Source organism: Nothoprocta perdicaria, unplaced genomic scaffold (genome assembly GCF_003342845.1).
Source record: "Nothoprocta perdicaria isolate Ctin4 unplaced genomic scaffold, notPer1 scaffold_5, whole genome shotgun sequence".
In the NCBI taxonomy this organism is placed as follows: domain Eukaryota; kingdom Metazoa; phylum Chordata; class Aves; order Tinamiformes; family Tinamidae; genus Nothoprocta; species Nothoprocta perdicaria.
Window position 1 is genome coordinate 2198801 of NW_020455754.1, and position 18081 is coordinate 2216881.

The window sequence follows — 18081 nt, forward strand, 5'->3', positions numbered from 1 at the left end:
CCCCTTCCCTACGGCTGCAGGGGCTGAGCGAGGCCAGAGGCTGTACACAAGAAAACCTAACAAGACTGGGCTTTACAGAGAGGCAGCAGCCTGGATTATCTGCCTGTGTGCAAAATGAGGTGGAAATACAGAATCAAAATGTGTGGGCAAGTGAAAAAAGTCACTGGCTTTAGTGTGTGCTCTTGTGTGTATCATCCGTGGTGAGAACTGCACCTTTAGGAGGCTTTAGTGTGAACCTTTGAGATTAAAATCCTTCAAGACTAACYAGTTGAAATACATCCTGTCTTGCATTGCTGCCTAACATCAGCAACAGGACAGCATGGTGTTAAGTCATGTGATCTCTCTTGAGTTCTAGCTGTTTATTGACACAATAGAGACTAAGGTTTGTACGTGATTCAAGAGTCTTCTCTGGCACGYTGGACACTATCCTGGAGTCAGCAGTACCCTGTCTCAGTTGGGGCATCTACCCGCTCCTGGAGCGCAGACAGCCTGTGGAGATTTGTGCTCTTGCTGTGTGCCGGATGCCAAGCTCACAGGCCTGTCCCAGGGCACTGGCAGCAGCCTGTGGGATGGTGGCCACGAAAACGTTTTAGCACTAGGAGGAAATCTTTTCCCTAGATTTCAGCTTGGGGAGTGATTAATATATATTATATATGTGTGTGTCTACATAAAAATATTTCTCAACTGTTTTGTTCTGAGAGCAAAACAATCCTCATCACACCCAAATGCCATTTCACTTGCTGCGTTGCTTACTGGGATGGCAGTGTGATTTAACAATCCAGAGGTCGACTCTTAGGTGCTGAGTTGCTGGCATAATCCCTGTTCAGAGAACACTTTTTGCCCAGTCAACACCAGACTCTGCTTTGATGTCACTTCCTCAACAGGAATTACAGGTTTCTGCAAGAACTATTGTTTTGAATCCAGTTAGTCTTCCCCAGGAGTAAGAGRCTAATCCACTAAAGGCTGGCAGGATCCCAAGTGTTGGATTATGACTGATGAAGGGTTTATTTCCTTTTCTCTGTTTGCTGATAGGTGAGCCTTTAGCTGCAGGTTTGGATTACTCCTTAGTTTTGCACACTGTGTGCTATTGATGGTGGATATATTCATGAAATTTATGGGAGCCATCCTTGCTGGAAGAAGTACCAGGCTGCACGAGTGAATAATATGATCTCATATTCCTAATAATTCACACTTCATTATTACATCTTATTCTTCAGGGCAGCAGGCTTTGTGGAAGCATGAGATGACTGAATTAGGGAAAAATACTTTGAACAGCTGAATCCTGAATTTCACAAACCTTGACAGAAAAGAAATCGATATATGTTGATTGCAGTACCCTGTCTCTGAGAGGCTTAAAGTCTTGATTTAGGGAGAAACTCATAATGATCTGAGTAAAGCCTGTTTGATAACATGTGGAAGTTGCAGGTGAAAATAACCATCTTAAATGTATGTCATCAGCTACTCTCRTTAACTGGAATGAACTAATAGAAAGCTGTTAAATCACTGACCGCTGCAGGAATTGATTGCTCAACGATCTGTCTGGCACTGGCTGAAACCTGTTTTCTTGTGAAAGGGGATTGCCACCCATTCAGGGAATGGAGACACTCAGTATTTTAAGTAGAGAAGCAAAGGTAATCCCTCTTTATCAGGATACTTCTGTTTCAGTGATGTTTTGGAGAAGAGAGYAGTCTTCAAGGTTGTTCTAAAGATTTAGACCCCAACAGTGAAGGTTATGTGAGTGGGCCATTTGACTACAAAATGAGGCAAKGCAGAGTGTTATGATGATTATAATCACTTAGACTTAGGCAGCTGATGAATTCGAGATGAGTCTAGTCCTTTGAAGCAGGCTTTTAACAAACCAACCACATTAGACTGTGCAATTGAGTGCAGCAATTTTATTGAAAAAGTCCACAGATGTGTGCAATTCCTTTATTAAAAGGTTCTCAAATACATAGGACAAGGAGCAATTGATGATCAAGAGTTATACTTGTTTTATACATTGTTATTTCCAAAACTATACAAACTTTGGAAAACTTTCCTTTTCCTCCATTTTAGCTATTAATAATTCTGTAATGAGAAGTTACATATATCTCATTGCAATCTGCAAGCCTGCTTTCTTGAAGGTGACATTTTATATCTCTGAAAATAAAAAAGTCAGTAATATTTACATGTGCTTAAGGTTGCATAATTGAGCATTGTACAGGTTCTTAAAACCAGTGGATAAGTGGATTTCAAGATTCACCCAGATGGGCTGTAGGTTTTAAATACACAAAAACTGCATACATATGGTTTAGTAGCCAAGATGCCTTCTGTTCCCTTTAGTTTTCAAGGTTATATATAAACTGTGTGCTAGCCATGATAAAGGTTGGTTTTAGTAAAGGTACTCACAGAGTGAAAAGCAGCACTGACAACAAACAACTATTGCTGATCAGGGAAATGAACGGGCACTGAATTGTACATGTACACGTGATAAAAGTTTAGTGCTTCAAAATGAACTTCAAGTTTGTATATAAAAGTAATGTCCAGAAGGAACTGTGAGGAAAAATAGCAAAGCTCATGGGAAAAGAACAGGAGAAGCACATGGATTAATTTTTGTTGCTGACCTTGCAATGCATAATTATTGGAAATTCATCTGAAATATAGCAACATTATCAATGGAAAATGAAGGCTACAACAGCAGTGGACACATATAGTATACTTTATAAACTATTATATTGGCCATACAGGGTTGTCTACATGTTATTTATTTGAATCCTTAAGGCTTCTCTAATGTCTTACATGAAAGTGCTGTCTGTTTAGATCTTTCATGCATGAGGGAAGGGGATATTTTTTCAAGGGAAAAAAATATGATTTTTATCCACATTTCGGTTACAATAGCACATCCAGAGACACAAAATAAAAGACAATACTTTATGGTACCTTTGCTTCATTTATTTTGGCCCCCAAAAGATGCATGCACTAGACTTTATGTACTCTAAGGTACTGAAATATTTACAGCATTGTACATGTGCTCTTAAAGGGATGGCAAAGGGAGAGGTCTATTTTTATCTGGGTGGGAGTAGAAGTTATTTTCCTAGCTTAATACCTATTCCAAGTGAGAGATGACTCTTCCAAAAAGAAAAGCCCACAGAGAATAAAGCTATAGCATAATTATAGCCAATGTTAGCAAACTGTACAGTACTTGACCTGGGAATGCTAGTCTTGGTCGCTCTTGTTTGCAACGGCAGTACCACCTTCTAGGTCGTGTCACYGTGCTCCCCTTGCCCTGTCTGCCCTGCTCGTCTCTGTTCCAACAGGTATAGCTGTATATAACCTGTTTCGATGACCTTTATTTCAAATTGTTTCAACATGTTGAATGGACATTTAATTCACAAATAACCTCATGGCAATTTTTGGACAAATGATGTGACTGATATTTACTGGGTTATGGCACTAAAGAATTCAGACCACTATAAAGCGCATCATAAATACTTCAAGTGGACTTAGGAAACCATCTCTCTAAGAAATTCAGTGAGTAAGGCTCGTATCACTGATTTCATTCTGCTTTTAAAGGTAAAGATATGATACCCAATACACCAGGTTGAACAAGCAGAAGGCAGTTGGGAAGAAGATGCGGGCGTAAGAGTCCATTTTGGCGATGCGGATGTGTATTCTGCCGTGCCTCCAGGCGCCTGTTCTGCAATCCTCAAAGCAGCAGAAAAAACTGGCACAGTCCTTGCCATCGAGACACTCGTACCCGTATTCTTCATCCCTTTCTTGGAGGTGTGTAGCATTGTTCATTTGAATAGTAGCTGATCGAGGCCGGATGTCAATTGTGGGGGCCTAAGGTGGAGTGGCAGAAAAAGGAAAAGATGTGGGAAGGGGAAGGACACGGTTATTATCACCAGGTCTACCAGCAAAGTAGAAACTAATGGTCAACATGGGAATGATAGTTCTGCATGGGRCATACAGGAAATTGCTGAGGGCTTCTAATGGCAATGCTACCTTGGACTTGCTTTTATCAGTTGCATCAAACACTTTAACTTTAGAGATCAGCAGAATAGATCAATCTCAAGTTAACTGTGGACAAGTCCCTCCGGTTAAAGGAAAGAGGAATGCAACTGACTTTTATGTTTTATAGTTTACATAGTTGCTTGATACGTGAAGACAATCTGGGTGTTGCACAGGGAAGGAAAAGAACTGGAAATGCAGGATTTTCTTTAGTACAGGATTGCCTCATAGTGAGATGGGAACAAATATTATATATAAGAAAAAAAGGCAAGAACTAGGTCTTTTAAAGTATGTTAGGTCAGTCTCACAACCAATAGATTGTGTGAATATATCTAGATAGGCATCTACTACTGTTCACCAGCGAGCTGGTGGTGTCAAGTTATGGTAGCTGCACATATGTATGTTTGGAATGAGTTGAGCAAATAAAGCATTTAAAGCTCATTTGAGYACATGGTGAACACTGGGATGACAGCAAGACAGWCCTCACAATTTCTGCCTGATATTTATTAGGGTAAAATAACCATTCCTTCTCAGAAGAATGCAAATCTATTTTTTAATAGTTTTAGAAGAAAATCTCTGCATTTGTGAATGAAGATAAGAATTCAGATACGTAATCAAGTCTATTTTCTAATTTTCTAAGGGTGTGCTGATATAGTGAAAGCATTAAAAATGTGTGCATCTTAAACCCTTTCGAAACTCTGACTCTCTCGTAAGCAATAGCATTTGAGATGGAGTTGAGTTCTGTTCAGCTCAACATCAGAATAAATTTGGTTTTGTAATTTAGAATAAAACAGAGAAGGTTAAGAAGAGGGCTTAGAGATGAGTTCTAAAAGGGTATTTTGCAGGTTTTTAGTGTAGCTCGTGGCATTGGATCCCATGGGAAATGGAAAAAGAGAAATACAAATATTTTGAACATTAAACTCTCGATTCATGAGATCCAATAATGTTAGTCACTCTTGAACTTAAGCTAAGTTCAAAACCATAGTGAGTCAATATTTGGGCTGCTGAATCAACTCTACTCACTGTTCTGAAATAGATAACCATTCTACTTAATTAGGAATTTACCTTGAGTAGAATGCTTAAGCTAATACTAATTAAAAAACAAAAAACAACAACAACACTCTTATATAAGCTCTAATAGTTAAATTCAGCAGTTGCATGCAGTGAATTTCCATTCCAAAAAACATTATACCTTGAAGGAAAACATCCGAAGAAGCTTTCAGTTTGTAGACAGAAAAGAGAATCAGAGGATTTTTTAAATTAAAGAAAGGAAAGAAAGAGACAAAAATAATGTAAATTAAAAATATGTTTCTAAAACACAGTATGTCTAAAAAGTCTAAATTTATAGAGAGGGTGGGGTAATAGTCCTTTACACAAGTATCTATAATATAGAAACACATTTTTGTCTTCTCACTTTCTTGTAGCTCTATTTGGGGGAAAAAAAAAAAAAAAGACATAAAACATATTTTAGGTCTCTTCATATTCTCTGGGTATTCCAGTCTATTATACTGGACTGTTTTGAAAGAGGAGACCATTTGCATTTTATGAATGCACATATAAAATGGTGATATTTTTATCTGTAGATAAGTCTTCAATGCTCTGCTCTTAAGTTGCGCAGACTCTGCATTTAGGAACTAGACTGTAATTTAGACTTCTGTTTTGTCCCCAGAAGTTCACATGTAACAAAGTACAACTAACCTCAGCTGATATGGACCTGTCTAGGTAGGACTCCTAAATTTGAGATCATTTTCCTTGTATTGCTGGTGAAAGACAGAGGTGTTCAAAGACAGCTAGTTGTCTTCATCCCCAAAATGGATGGATGAATGGCTCTACAGAAATGCCTTTTTTTTTAATGACCATGAATTAAACTCTAGCTCTAACATATCTAAAGCTAGATGCCAATTCTTGGGCTATAAACTCATGGATGACTTTGGCTGTTTAGCCACTGTAGAGAGCACATTTTATTTTGAATATACTTCTGAACAATCTTTTAGGGATGTGATAAGAATAACGTATAGTAAAATGGTCTGTAATTAAAATATTTCTCTRCATTGGTCTGTTTCTACCAGTATAAGAAGTCCTTGAAGACTTTAGGAGGATGAATGCACGCATTTATTTTGTTTCCTTGGTGCTTGAAATAGATTTGAAAATGCTCTCTACAAATATAAAGCACTTGTGTCCTTCACCTTTTATACAGGCACATTTGGTTTTTGAAAGAGTTTATTACTTCTTATTCCCCCTAGTATTTTAAACTAGTTCTTTTCATGCCACGCATGGACTGTAGACAACAGACTTGTCAGTTGAGCTGCAGAAGGCAGGGAGAAGTCTGCCCTGGACTAAATAGGCAACATTTTTTTTTCCTGCTTAGCAAACCTCTCAGCCTCCATAGATGCTGTTTTCAGGATTCCTTATTGTGGCTATTTTCTGTTTCTRTATTATGTTTCTATAGAATGTTTCTATATTATTTTCTGTTATTGTGCCATATACCCACAAATAATATTGCAAGCTGCTAACCAAATCATTTTCTAAGGAAGAGAAATGGATAAAAGAGGGAGAAAATTCAAGAAAAAGAAGATAAGGAGACAATGAGAAGGAAACAGATGCTTAAGGGGGAATTRGAAAAAGTACATGCCATAGAATATAGAAGATTAATTGTAATCCTGATAATATAAACAAAATCAAGTCAATAATACAGACATCCCGTTCAAGGCAGAGAATATCACCAAAGTCAAGACAGAGAAAGAGTTTTAGTTCTGCTAGAAGGGTCACAGCAACAGCTCTGTCTGCAACGTAAATACYGATTTAGTTATGACGTGCAGAATACTTTGGTTAGAAGGATCCTGATTCTAAGAAATTAGTTTCTGTGGATYGTGGATCCAGAATACTGTAATAAATTAGCTTTACATTCTCAGGGTGGACGTTTGCATTTCTATTAATAGCTAATAAAAATATATGCATGATAGCAAATCTAAAATAATATAACTATAAAGTGGGATTTAAATGTTCTCTTATCAAACCTAACCAAGTTTTGTACTGTGGTAGTAAAAAGAGATACATACTGGATTTTTCTTCTTTTTGTCTTTATCCTTGCTTGGCTTTCTATTACTGACAAAATAGTGCAAAGTTCCATACTCCACCAGTGCAGAGAAGACAAAAATAAAGCAAACTGACACGAAAAGATCCATTGCTGTCACATAGGAGACCTTTGGGAGAGATTTACGAGCAATTGTACTTAGGGTGGTCATTGTCAGGACAGTTGTGATACCTGGTATATAGAAAAAAACAGAAATGTATCAGGTGACAAAAGTAATTGTCTTTTAGTTGTGGAATAATTGCTACTGTATAGAAATTGTTACTTCTCATTAGCTGCATGTCACATTTATGACAGAAGGACACAGGATTTTAGATAATACCACCATATTTTTTTATTAATGATTTGAAATCTATCTGACCTATGTTTCCTAAAGAACTTAGTATGMTATGCTGTCCCCTCTAATGTTTTGTCATACAAACGGAAGGAAAGAATGATTCCTGATATTGATTTCATTTCTATTGCTGCTTGCCATCATGTAGAATTAGAACTAATAAAGCCAAGAAGTACCTAGACCTATATCCAGAAATTCTACTCATCCTTTTGATTTCTAGAAATGCTGAAATTACTGGCAAGAAAATGAGTTTTTATTGCRGCCAATTTACAATGGACCAAGTTAGCATCCACCATAGTTAGAAGAGATGTAAATAGTATTTAGGTTATGTTATATCTTGGAAATGAATACTTCAGTCTAAGCAGTAAGAAGAACTTAGGTGAATCTCCATCTCGCATTACAAACTGGTGCTCTGCAGAGGTGTCAGATCCATCGTGAGGCTGGAATAAAAGCAGGGAGATGCAACAACTCACCCAGTGATGTTCTAGCTGGAACGGCATCCTTGTTAATCCAGAAAGAGACCCAGGACAGCACAACGATAAGTGTGCAGGGAATGTAAGTCTGAATGGTGAAATAACCCATCCTCCTGCTCAGGTTAAAGAAGACAGACATGACTACGTAATCGCCTGTAAAATAAAAACATACAGAGAAAGAAAATTGTGTTAAAACCCCTGTAGATTTTCTGTGTGTTAGAGTACTTTTTGGTTGGGTGCATTAGACTCTCTTACTAGATGTTGTGCAGGTGAATAAATGTTTATTCCTCCTTCAGAGCTGGTGTACCTCAAGAACTGGTGGATTTTCCACGCTGTGAAAGTGAACACTCTTACAAGTTCGTGGAGGTGACTTGAACTGYGGTTTCAAGGGTAACCTCTCTTGTATAGCACAGCAGGTTGCCTTCTTACCAAGTTGTTCTTCATCACTTGCAAATGCCCTGGCAGTCTTTCTGAGGCACCTGAGGGCTTGGTGGTGGAAGCCTCCTGTTCCATTGCTGGTCGTGATGCTCCTCACAAATAATGCGTGCTTTCGGAGGTGCCTGCTCAATTATTTATGTCTCAACTGTTCTTTAGGGCAGGGCTGTGTCAGTAATTGATTTTTGATTTGTTTTCAGATCTCCCATTTTATTTTCTCCTCTAAGAGTATCAGGACACCCATTTCCCAAGGAAGAGCAGAATTCAGGTGGAATCCAGAAGATTCAAACACACAGCAAATATCACGAGGTAGTACCCAAGCCAGCACTGTTGTTTATAAATATTAGAGCCCAATACAAAACAGTATCTGTGCTGATAAAATGAACAGATAAATCCAGCTAACCTAAGGCGGGAAGATTGTGAAGACCTCAGGGAAAGACACCTTGTTCATACACATGTTGTTCAACAACATATGTGATGGAAAACAAACTGGGGTGTGAACAGCAGATGACTACATACATATATATGTGTGTGTACATATGTGTGGGTGGGGAGGGTATGTATATAGTATTAGAGTAGCCTCAAGCAAATATTTTTAAATTATTTTATGGGTCTTTTTCACAAATATAGGTTTTATCAAGTTTTATCTAGAAAAACATGGCTATGCCTTCTGATTTTTTCCCCTTAATGTGAATAGTATTTGCATATAGTGAGCCATTACAATAGTATTTTAAAAATATTTTATGCATTACTTTAAAAAGTAATTTTATTTACAATTAAATATGTTCGAGCTTTTAAAATGCTGCCAAACTTGGTCAGTCCTATTCAGCAGCAATGAGGCATTATCTAGAAGGGTCCCTGTCATGACAGTGATGCACGTCAGTGGCCAGTGCATCTCCATAGAGAGACCCCTGTGTCCTGTCACGGGGTTTTTGCTGCAGATCGCAAGTGTTTTATATTTCATTGCACAGCATTCCTTTTTTGGGGTTGTTGTTGGGTGTTTTTGTGTGGGGGTAGGTGGGCGGTTTATTGGTTTATTCTTTTTKGTTTTGTATTGGTCATACTAATTGTGTTTAGAAATATCGTGTTTCTACTAACATGTTCCAGAAAGTTTAAAAGTGATGTAATTGTCCTAGATTTTGTTCCTCTCACAAATGTCATTGCTCYTTCCTGTGTGCAAGGCTTTTCTAAAGAATTTATGTAGTTTTTGAAGCTGTGAGCTTGCAGTTGAAGCAGAATAGTTCTTAGCCACCTGTATCAATCTTCCAGGATTAAAAGAAACATAAGGCCCCATTTTAGCAGAGCAGAGCCAGCAACAATTCAAGTTTGCCCCCGAGGGCAATCTGAAAGAATCTTTCTGTAGCTGCAGGCACATRATTGCTGTATGGACTGTAATTGCTTTTGGAGGTTCAAGGGAGGCTGCAACAGGACYGTGAAATAAAAATAACACCTAGGTTCAATTCAAATCTCAAATTGCTAGTTAATAATGCAGATTTTTCTTGGCTCTAAGATGTCACCTTTGGGTGAAAGTAACCTGCCTGCCATAACATAAAAATAATATAATTACTATATCTTGCGAAGAGATTTCCATAGGAGGCACTCTTCAACAGTTTCTGATGTTTTTAGACAAAGCTCTCAGAAATATCCTGCTAGGCCTTACTTCTGAAGGCAGCCAGCACTTGACTGAGCTCTCAAGGAGATGAAAATAAACCAGGTAAACTTTAATGAGCTTTAAGGTTTCTACTAATGCAGAAGTTAGAGCAAGTCAAAACTTCAATGTCCAGCGCAACCTGTCAGACAGGGTGGAGCTGACTAGTTTGAGGAATCATTTGAGGATGCGTAAATTCTTCTGAATTATTTGTTGCCTTCAAATCTGAAGTCTACCGGTACTGCTAACACTGTTATAATGCGAATGCTAGTATTCCAGAGAATCTTATTGAAGAAAGGAATAGTATTAAATGCTCAGAGTTGTTGTTATTTGTTTCTTTGGGAGTCTGGGAATTGGTGTCTACTGATAATTTTTTTCAAATAAAGATCATCCTCAACGTCAGAATAATGAATATAAGATAGGAAATGGTATAGCAAGGAAAGCCAGTAGTTCTGTAATGTGTTGAATATCTCCTCCAGTCTTGAAGTGATATAAGAAATCTTAAAAAAGGCAAATGGAAAAACAGGACTCAAGTGGTGAAATACTCTCGGGAAAGCTTGCCAGGTGTTCCCTTGTTTCTTTAAGTGATGTTGGAGTGCGTAAGTACAGGCCTTTTAAACATGGGTGTTTCTGAATAGGRAAAGCACTGGGGAAATTATTAAACATATAATAATATAGAAGTATGCAAGTTAATGCAAGATGGAAGATGTGCAATTGAGGACCTAATATCTGTTGTCATGAAATGCGTATCCAGAACATCAAATCCCCAGAGTGCACTAGCGAGCAGGGACTAGACAGTACTTTGCTTTAATCCTACTTTCCATCAGTGAAATCCATGAGCTCTGCAAGAGAATCTTTCCCCAGCTGTTTTTATCTACATTTGTTTTCTCTGGCTTTATCCATGGACCTCTCTGCTCTTCAGCTGGGACCAGCTTAAATGCACTCCTGTCTATTGCTCTCAGATTAGCTTGGTGCCTGAGGTGACTGGCGCTCCCGGTGCGATGCCTGGGTGAAGCTGTCAGGCTAAAGACACTGYTTTAGTCAAAAACTGACCAGACCATCTTCAGTGTAGTGTCAGTCACTAGCTCTCCCTTGATAAAAAGAAAAAAAAAATAGTGTTTTCATTATCACTTTGTCCCCTTTTCTTGTTCCCTCGCTTTCCTTTCCCCGGGATTGTCTAACATAGCAAGGAGGCACCTCAGCACTGCCAGGTAGCTCYTGGGGAGCTAACGGATGTCTGGATTCTTCCAGAAATAAATGATACTGCAACCTGGCAGTATCTCTGTGAGATAACATACTTCRTATTTAACTTTAGACATCCTAATTAGAAGATTTAAGGTTAATTGGCCTTTCACCAGAGAACCCTCTACCCTGCTCTACCTCTTCGGTGGTTAGTACATATCTGTATAAAACAATGCCTCAGTAATTTCCAAATTTTATTTATATTGAGAAGGCCTATTCTTAATATGAGTGAAATAAATCAGTTCAAATATGAAATCAGTTCAAATTTAAAAAATCCAGGAGAAAATAATCCTATTGGATGAAAAGCAAAATAACTGATCCTTAATGGAGTCATTTAGATATCATATGTATTATGTATATTCTTTTCATCTTTATTTCTCTGTGTAGRTATACATAGAGACATATAGTTATTGTTTTTTGAATATATGGTAATTGAGTAAACAGTTTTTTCAGTGCAGTATGTTTGSAATGAAGTTCTTGGGGAAAATGCCAACCAGATTTTGCTTGCCCTCTTATATAAATGCTCTTATGCACTAGTGCATATTCCCACCACTCATGTCCTTAAGATCAGGAGACCCAGGGCAAAATTCTGGATCTGGATTCAGACTGCTGCTCTGAATGGGAAGCTGAAATATTCTCTTGGTGGCAATAACCTCTGCTACACATAGAAGAGCTACAAAGAGCTTGAATCATTTCATGTGTGGTAGGAGATGTGTTTGAAAAGATGAGCACTCTCTGTATTTGGTGACGAGGACTTGAGTAAGCCCTTGTGAAAGGGTGTAGGTCAAACCCTTGCTGTGCCATCCTGATTTATACAGCATCCAAGAAGTGTGTGATAGCTTTGGAGCTTGGAAAAGCTTCCTTCTGTATACTTGTATCATATACTAAGCTGCATGTGAACAGCAGGACTCAGGCTCTGCTGCACCTTAAGGGAGGGGAGATCCTGAYTGAGGAGCTGCCTGTGTCCTGGCTGAAGTCCCAAAGCTTCAAGAGAAGATGTTAGGAGTGCCAGGAAGTATAACTGGGGCATGTGCCCTGCACTTAACTGATTTACTCTGCACAGTAGGTGCTTTCTGGTTGTGGAATCATTTATATGTGTGCAAAGTGAATGAGAAATTATACCCATTATACTCTTTATGCATGTTTAAAGTCACTATGCCAAGTGTGAGGTGCTGGGGAGAGAGGCCTCTAATCTGTGCTCAAAAGTGATTTGGAAGCTAATACAAATGCTGGAGAAAGGAAGTGCTCTCTAATATCACAGGAACTTGGTGCCTTAATTATAGTTCAGGTAGCAACACCTGTAGCTGAGACTCACACCTAAGCATATTTTCTGCTGCTTAAACATTGCTATATTTAAAATATCAAAATAGCTCCAGTAGAACTTCGAGTTACATGTTGGTCACTTGACCAAGTTTGATTTTATTCATATTTGTCATTGCAGTTCATTGTTAGAGTTTTGAGTGGGTGGACTTTGGAATAGGGATGTGAAATTAGCTGAAGAGCTTGCCTTTTTACTCATTGGCTTTTCCGTGACAGTAAACCTAGGTATGGCTTAATTACAAGTCTCTGMGGTTCTCTATGCCCAGAGAGAAAAGAGGCTTATTAGAGTTTCTAAGACGCTGCTGCCCAGCTCCCCGCAAGTTCTCTGCGTGCTGAAGGGTGGTAGCGAGATTTGCCTTGGTGTTGGGTTTCTTTGCTTTCCTTTAATCCTAAGGACATCTGCGTGTGCTTTAATAATTCTACTAGTACTCCTAATTTATCACTTTTTGATGACTTTTTATCGCTTAATTTATCACTTTATAAATTGGTGGAGAAAATACTGTTGGAGCATATTGGTGATGAATTAGCAGCTGGCAAAAAGACGCTCCAAAGTATCTTTTTTTTACGCCTTTTCAGAATTTGTATTTTTTCTCTAGAAGATGCTTTTGTGAAAGCCATCAGAACGGCAGATCTAGGAGCTGGCCCAAAAGACAAGAGGACAACAGTTCAAGAGTCGGGTAGGAGCCAGGCTGTCCCCAAGTCTCTTGTACAGGCTGCTGCTTGTTCCCTAAGGACTGATGAAATGACTAGCAACTGGGATGAACATAGGTCACTGTTTATATGGTAACTAGTAGGCACAATTTGATTAGTGCAGCCACATGGTGTGTGCAGACCCAGACATACACCAGCTGTCCACAGTGCCAACAGTTTTGTTTTTTTTTTCTCTTGTGATTTTAAATAGAAAACCAGAAAAGAGCAAGCAGTCAAGAACTTTTAAAAGGTCTACTTGGAGAACCGTATGAAAATATAGCTAGAAATGGAATCCCTTTCTCCAGATTAACTGGTATTAAGAAAGTATATTAAAAATGACTTGTTCTGTGTGGAAAACCCTATTCAGTTCCAGTCTGGATGGACTGTACCTAGGCAAAGAGCAAATAAACAGGATGAATTCTAGGGTGAATCTCCTTACTGAATTACACAAACACTCAAAGGCCATAACTGACTTCTATGGCCATATTATCATAGGAACAGTTGCAAGAATAAATCCAACTCCTGTGTGACAGAAATATTACCAAAGTGTTACCACCTTTGCACCACACATAATGAGTATAAGCTACCTAAATTTTTAATGAGAACAATAGTGGCAGCAGAATTCATCCTCTTCTCCTCATAAATATCTAATAGATACATCCTTGTTCTCCCTCTCCTTTGCTGTTAACATAGCCAAAGGTTTCATTTTCTCATGTGCAGAGAATCCAACTCACTCTGTTTCTTAGTAATGAGCTAATGGATTAATGCATTTTTCTTTTAATGCATTAATGTATTTTTACGCATTTTTCTTAATTTTAATCATGGTGCCTAAAAATACCATCAGAACAGTAACATGGGGTTTCTATAAAACGCTCCTTGAAGTTAACAGCTGCAGTTGGCAATTAGATGTCAGTATCCTAGACTAACCTTCCACTCTGAAAGAATCTTGGTTGAAGTTCTAGAGAGAGGAAAGACCCCATTAATGCTGCAATTGGGAAAGCCACTTAAATCATGAAGAAGTCATGTAGTTGTTTCATTTTGTGTATCAGTTCAGTATCTTACATATCTGGACTAGAGCTAGATACTGAATCCTGCTTAATCAGTCTGAGCTCCTGATTCTCTCTCGCCCTTAAAAATCCCAACCTCTTGCTCCAGTATTGAATACAAAAGTCATAGCAAGTGGGTGCCCTAAGGAAGCATTTCTCCCCTTTAAAGCAGGGTGTGTTTAAGCCCTGTTTGATGCCCTTTCCCTACAGATATTCAATAATAGAAAATAATGAAGAGCTGGGCAGCCTGTGGCACCATGGAGAGCAGCAGGGTTACCAGAGAACTGCTGCTAGTGGAGGAAGAGCTTTAGGAATGGCTTCCTTGATGCATCTGCACTTGGTTTTTTATATCCCCTTTCTTTTCTTGCCTTGGCAGGATCTGTTTTTGGAGGAGTGCTGCAGATATTGAGGTGGTGGGGGCCCCAAGTCCGCCTGAGGATGCGGGGACTTGCACTGAGTGAGGAGGCTTGCACTGCAGGTGGTATATTTATTTAAGGGTTTGTCTGTGCGTGTGTGTGTGTATATAAGGAAAACAAAATGCTGCTTTCTAAATACACWACTTTCTATGAAGATTCACATTTAATATGTTCAAACGACTTGACTGTATAAAGTCTGAGGTGATCCATTTTTGATTATTTTTTTTCTCTGAACAGATATTAGGAAGTACTTAGGCCTGTCTATTTCAGCACTATCAAAAGCACACTTTCAAAATTTTCTTTTTCTTTTTCTCTCTCTCTCCACCCTACCCCCTATATCAGCTTTCAGGATGTGGAAACTTTTTGAGCTTTTTGGGGGACTGCACATGCTTATGCTGCTCCTTATGTGAAGTTGGAAGGGAAAGTCAACTTAACYGCCCTGTATATTTTGGCTAGAATTTTTTCTATTTGGGGGCATAATTACAAGCAACTTATCGTTATTTATTTATTTTAAGCAGCTAAGCCACTGCGGTGGCTTTAGCGAGCGCAGCAGGGTGGTTGGTGTGTACGCTTAGTGCTCAGCTGTGGCAGCAGCCTCATGCAGTAGATTGCACTGCCGGGAGGGAGCCGTTCTGCTCCAGTGGGGAAATAATCTGCAAATTACAGAACCTTCTGCTCCCTCCCCGCTCGCCGCCTCCCTGGGAAGCGGCAGCCCAGGGTGAAATCCCTGCATCTCATCTCCGAGCGCGCAGGAAGAGTTAGGGCTTTTCTGGTTTTGCTCAAAACCGTGTTTGACTTGCTGTGATAAGTATAATATTCGGAAATATGGTTAAGCAAATGTGAGGCTGACAGAAATTCCAAGGAATGTGAAATAGGAGGGGACAGAATTTGAAAGCGGCCCTGCCAGCTGGGCGCTGTTTTCGTGCGGCTCTGGCTGTGCCTGGCTCGGCCGGGCTCGCTGTGTCCTTGGCAGTTTATCTGAGTGAATAAAGTAAATTCAGGTTGTTACCTGAATGCATAAGTTAAAAAAAAAAAAAGAGGCAGACCTAGCTAAGGGCTCTGTGCATGTTTAAAGCAAGGACTTGATTTACTTTGAACATCTCACTATTATGGTAATGCTGAATGTTTTTAGATACTGTGATATCACCAGTGTGAGTAAACGAGAAATATTATTTCATCTTAATTCATTCACTTCAAGGCATCCAGATGGCATATCCATTGCCTGACAGCAGCCAACTGTGGCTGCTCTTAGATACATGGAGAACTGGGGATAACTGGTTTGTTACCACACTTAACAGCATATGTGCTATGCCGTTTCCCTGGTGCTTGAGCTCAGCTATGCTGTCAGGGTTGTGGAATTTCATGGAAAAAAAAATACCCAAAGGACTAAAATTTACCATGTAGGAGTTTTCAATAGCTTGTATGTTTTTTTTCCCCTTTTYTTTYTTTTTTTTTTTTTTTTTTTTAAAGGAGGGGCATAAAAATGATGGTTATTTTGTTTTTACATTTAAGGTAAAGACAGCTTTTGGATTGCACCGTGGATCTATCTGTTTATATATATATATATACACATATATATATGTATATAGGCTTCCTAGGCAACTGTGGGAAGCAGCTGCATGAAAAGGGAGCATGGAGAACTCCAAGGATAAGTCTAATTACAARCATATTGTAAGATGTAAGAAAGTGGGAATGGGGTAAGCAGAGAGAACACTTTGAGGCCTGTATTAACTGCTGCTCACAGTAAGTCCCTGCAGCAAGTGGTCAGTTCAGAGGCTAATTGCCCTCCAGGTTCCTGTCTCACTTGAGCTGGTATCAGGCAGCTGGACTCTGAGGTCCACAGTTGAAGCTGRGTGACAGATCCCTTGCTGGCGTTTGCTCAAGTGGAAAACCTACATGTTGTTTCCACACCCTTTTGCAGTGTTCCCAACATTTCCACAGCTGTTGGGAATGAGATATAAACACATTTGAGGTGGCTGCTGAAGTGGCTGCACGCAGGACTGTGACTGTGCATACAGGGCTGTCTCTTGTCTTCTCATGGCAAAGGTCATTCTGAAAGTCCTCTGAAAGCCTTTTGTTCTGAGAGGAGAGGAATCTGAGGGTACAATGCACTTAGTCTTTGATCTCTATGTTTCCGGTTATTTTCAGAACTAAGAGGCAGCATTACATAACCTGGGKCTGCAATAAAACTTGGTGCTTTCTTCTACCTTCTCTACAGAAGAGAGGAGGCATGAATGCATGCAGCAAAGCTGTGTGGGGAGGCTTTAGACTTTACAGATTCAGACTGCCTGAACCTCCCAGCAGAAGAAGTATTTATAGAACAAGTGCCATTACCACACCAGCATCTCGCTGCCACTGCATGCGCGGGGCCGTCACGAGAAAGGCAGCACTGCAAGCAGCGAGCTGGGGGATGCTGGCAGGGATGCAGTGTGCTCTGCTGCTCCACCTCCAGCACTCGCCTCTTTTTTTTTTTTTTATAAGGACCTCAATTCCATTTATTTTTGGTTTCCTTTAAATATTTTAGAGGATTTCATCAGTGAATATTTTGTTTCAAGCCCCTAGGAAACCAATCTGAGTAACCAAGAAAAGACTAAAACTCACCCGGGTCTGAGATCCTGGAAGGCAAAACATCAAGGAGCAGAAGTAGCACAGATCAAAACTAGCTCTCTTCAGAGCTCAGTGTGATCAGCTACCGAATGTCAGGGACTTCAGAGAGCTAGGGCAGCTCAGTAAGAGCAGATGACTTCCAGCACAAGAACCCAGCAAAGTTATGTATAACTTTGTATGAAAAATAAATTGGCTTCCTGAAAAACAACACAGCTCAGAAATATCTCAAAGAGACGGTGTGGATTATTGATTAGGACAGTAGAGGAGCAGAGAGGATATCTCAGCTCCAGTCCCAGCTCTATCGCTGAGCAGCAGCAGGGCTGCCAGCAAGTGATTTTTCTCCTTCTGACCCCTCTCTGCTTCCCCCGTGAGCACCATGYGTGCTCTGTGCTTGAGCAGTGTCTAATGTTCACATATTAGAGAGGCAGGGAGAGAGGATGTTCATGCATTTTGATAAGCTGTCTCCTACCACCAACTTCTTGATTACGGATTTCCGGTACGACTGAGTTAGGAATTGCACTTATTATTCATCTGCATTAACAAGAAATAGCTGCCTTTGATGCATAAAGCTTGATTACACAACAGCAAAGTGTCAGTCTCAGCACTGGCTTCTCAGCATTCAGCACCACTGCGCTAGCATGAAAGAATAAAGAGAAAAGAAAAACCCCAAAAGAAGATCAGGAGGAAATCGCAGTATTTCGCCCGCAGCATTCAGAATTGCTTAATGAGGATTTTGTTGCGAAACTGAAATAATCAGCAGTGAGTAAAACTTTTGTTGGGAGAAGGTTT

At 39.5% G+C, this 18081-nt stretch overlaps 1 protein-coding gene across 2 annotated transcripts in view; it reads right to left on the reverse strand.

Moving 5' to 3' along the window:
* Window positions 1-2140: 2140 nt before the first annotated feature.
* Window positions 2141-18081, reverse strand: part of GABRG2 (gamma-aminobutyric acid type A receptor gamma2 subunit) — a 63297-nt gene continuing 47356 nt past the window's right edge. For both annotated transcript variants that reach the window (XM_026047446.1, XM_026047447.1), the window contains exons 7-10: window positions 7889-8041; window positions 7050-7255; window positions 5183-5206; window positions 2141-3822 (exon numbers count right to left, since the gene is read on the reverse strand). In XM_026047446.1, coding sequence (XP_025903231.1) covers window positions 3547-3822; window positions 5183-5206; window positions 7050-7255; window positions 7889-8041 — 659 coding nt within the window. In that variant the 3' untranslated portion in view covers window positions 2141-3546. The remainder of the gene's footprint in view (window positions 3823-5182; window positions 5207-7049; window positions 7256-7888; window positions 8042-18081) is intronic.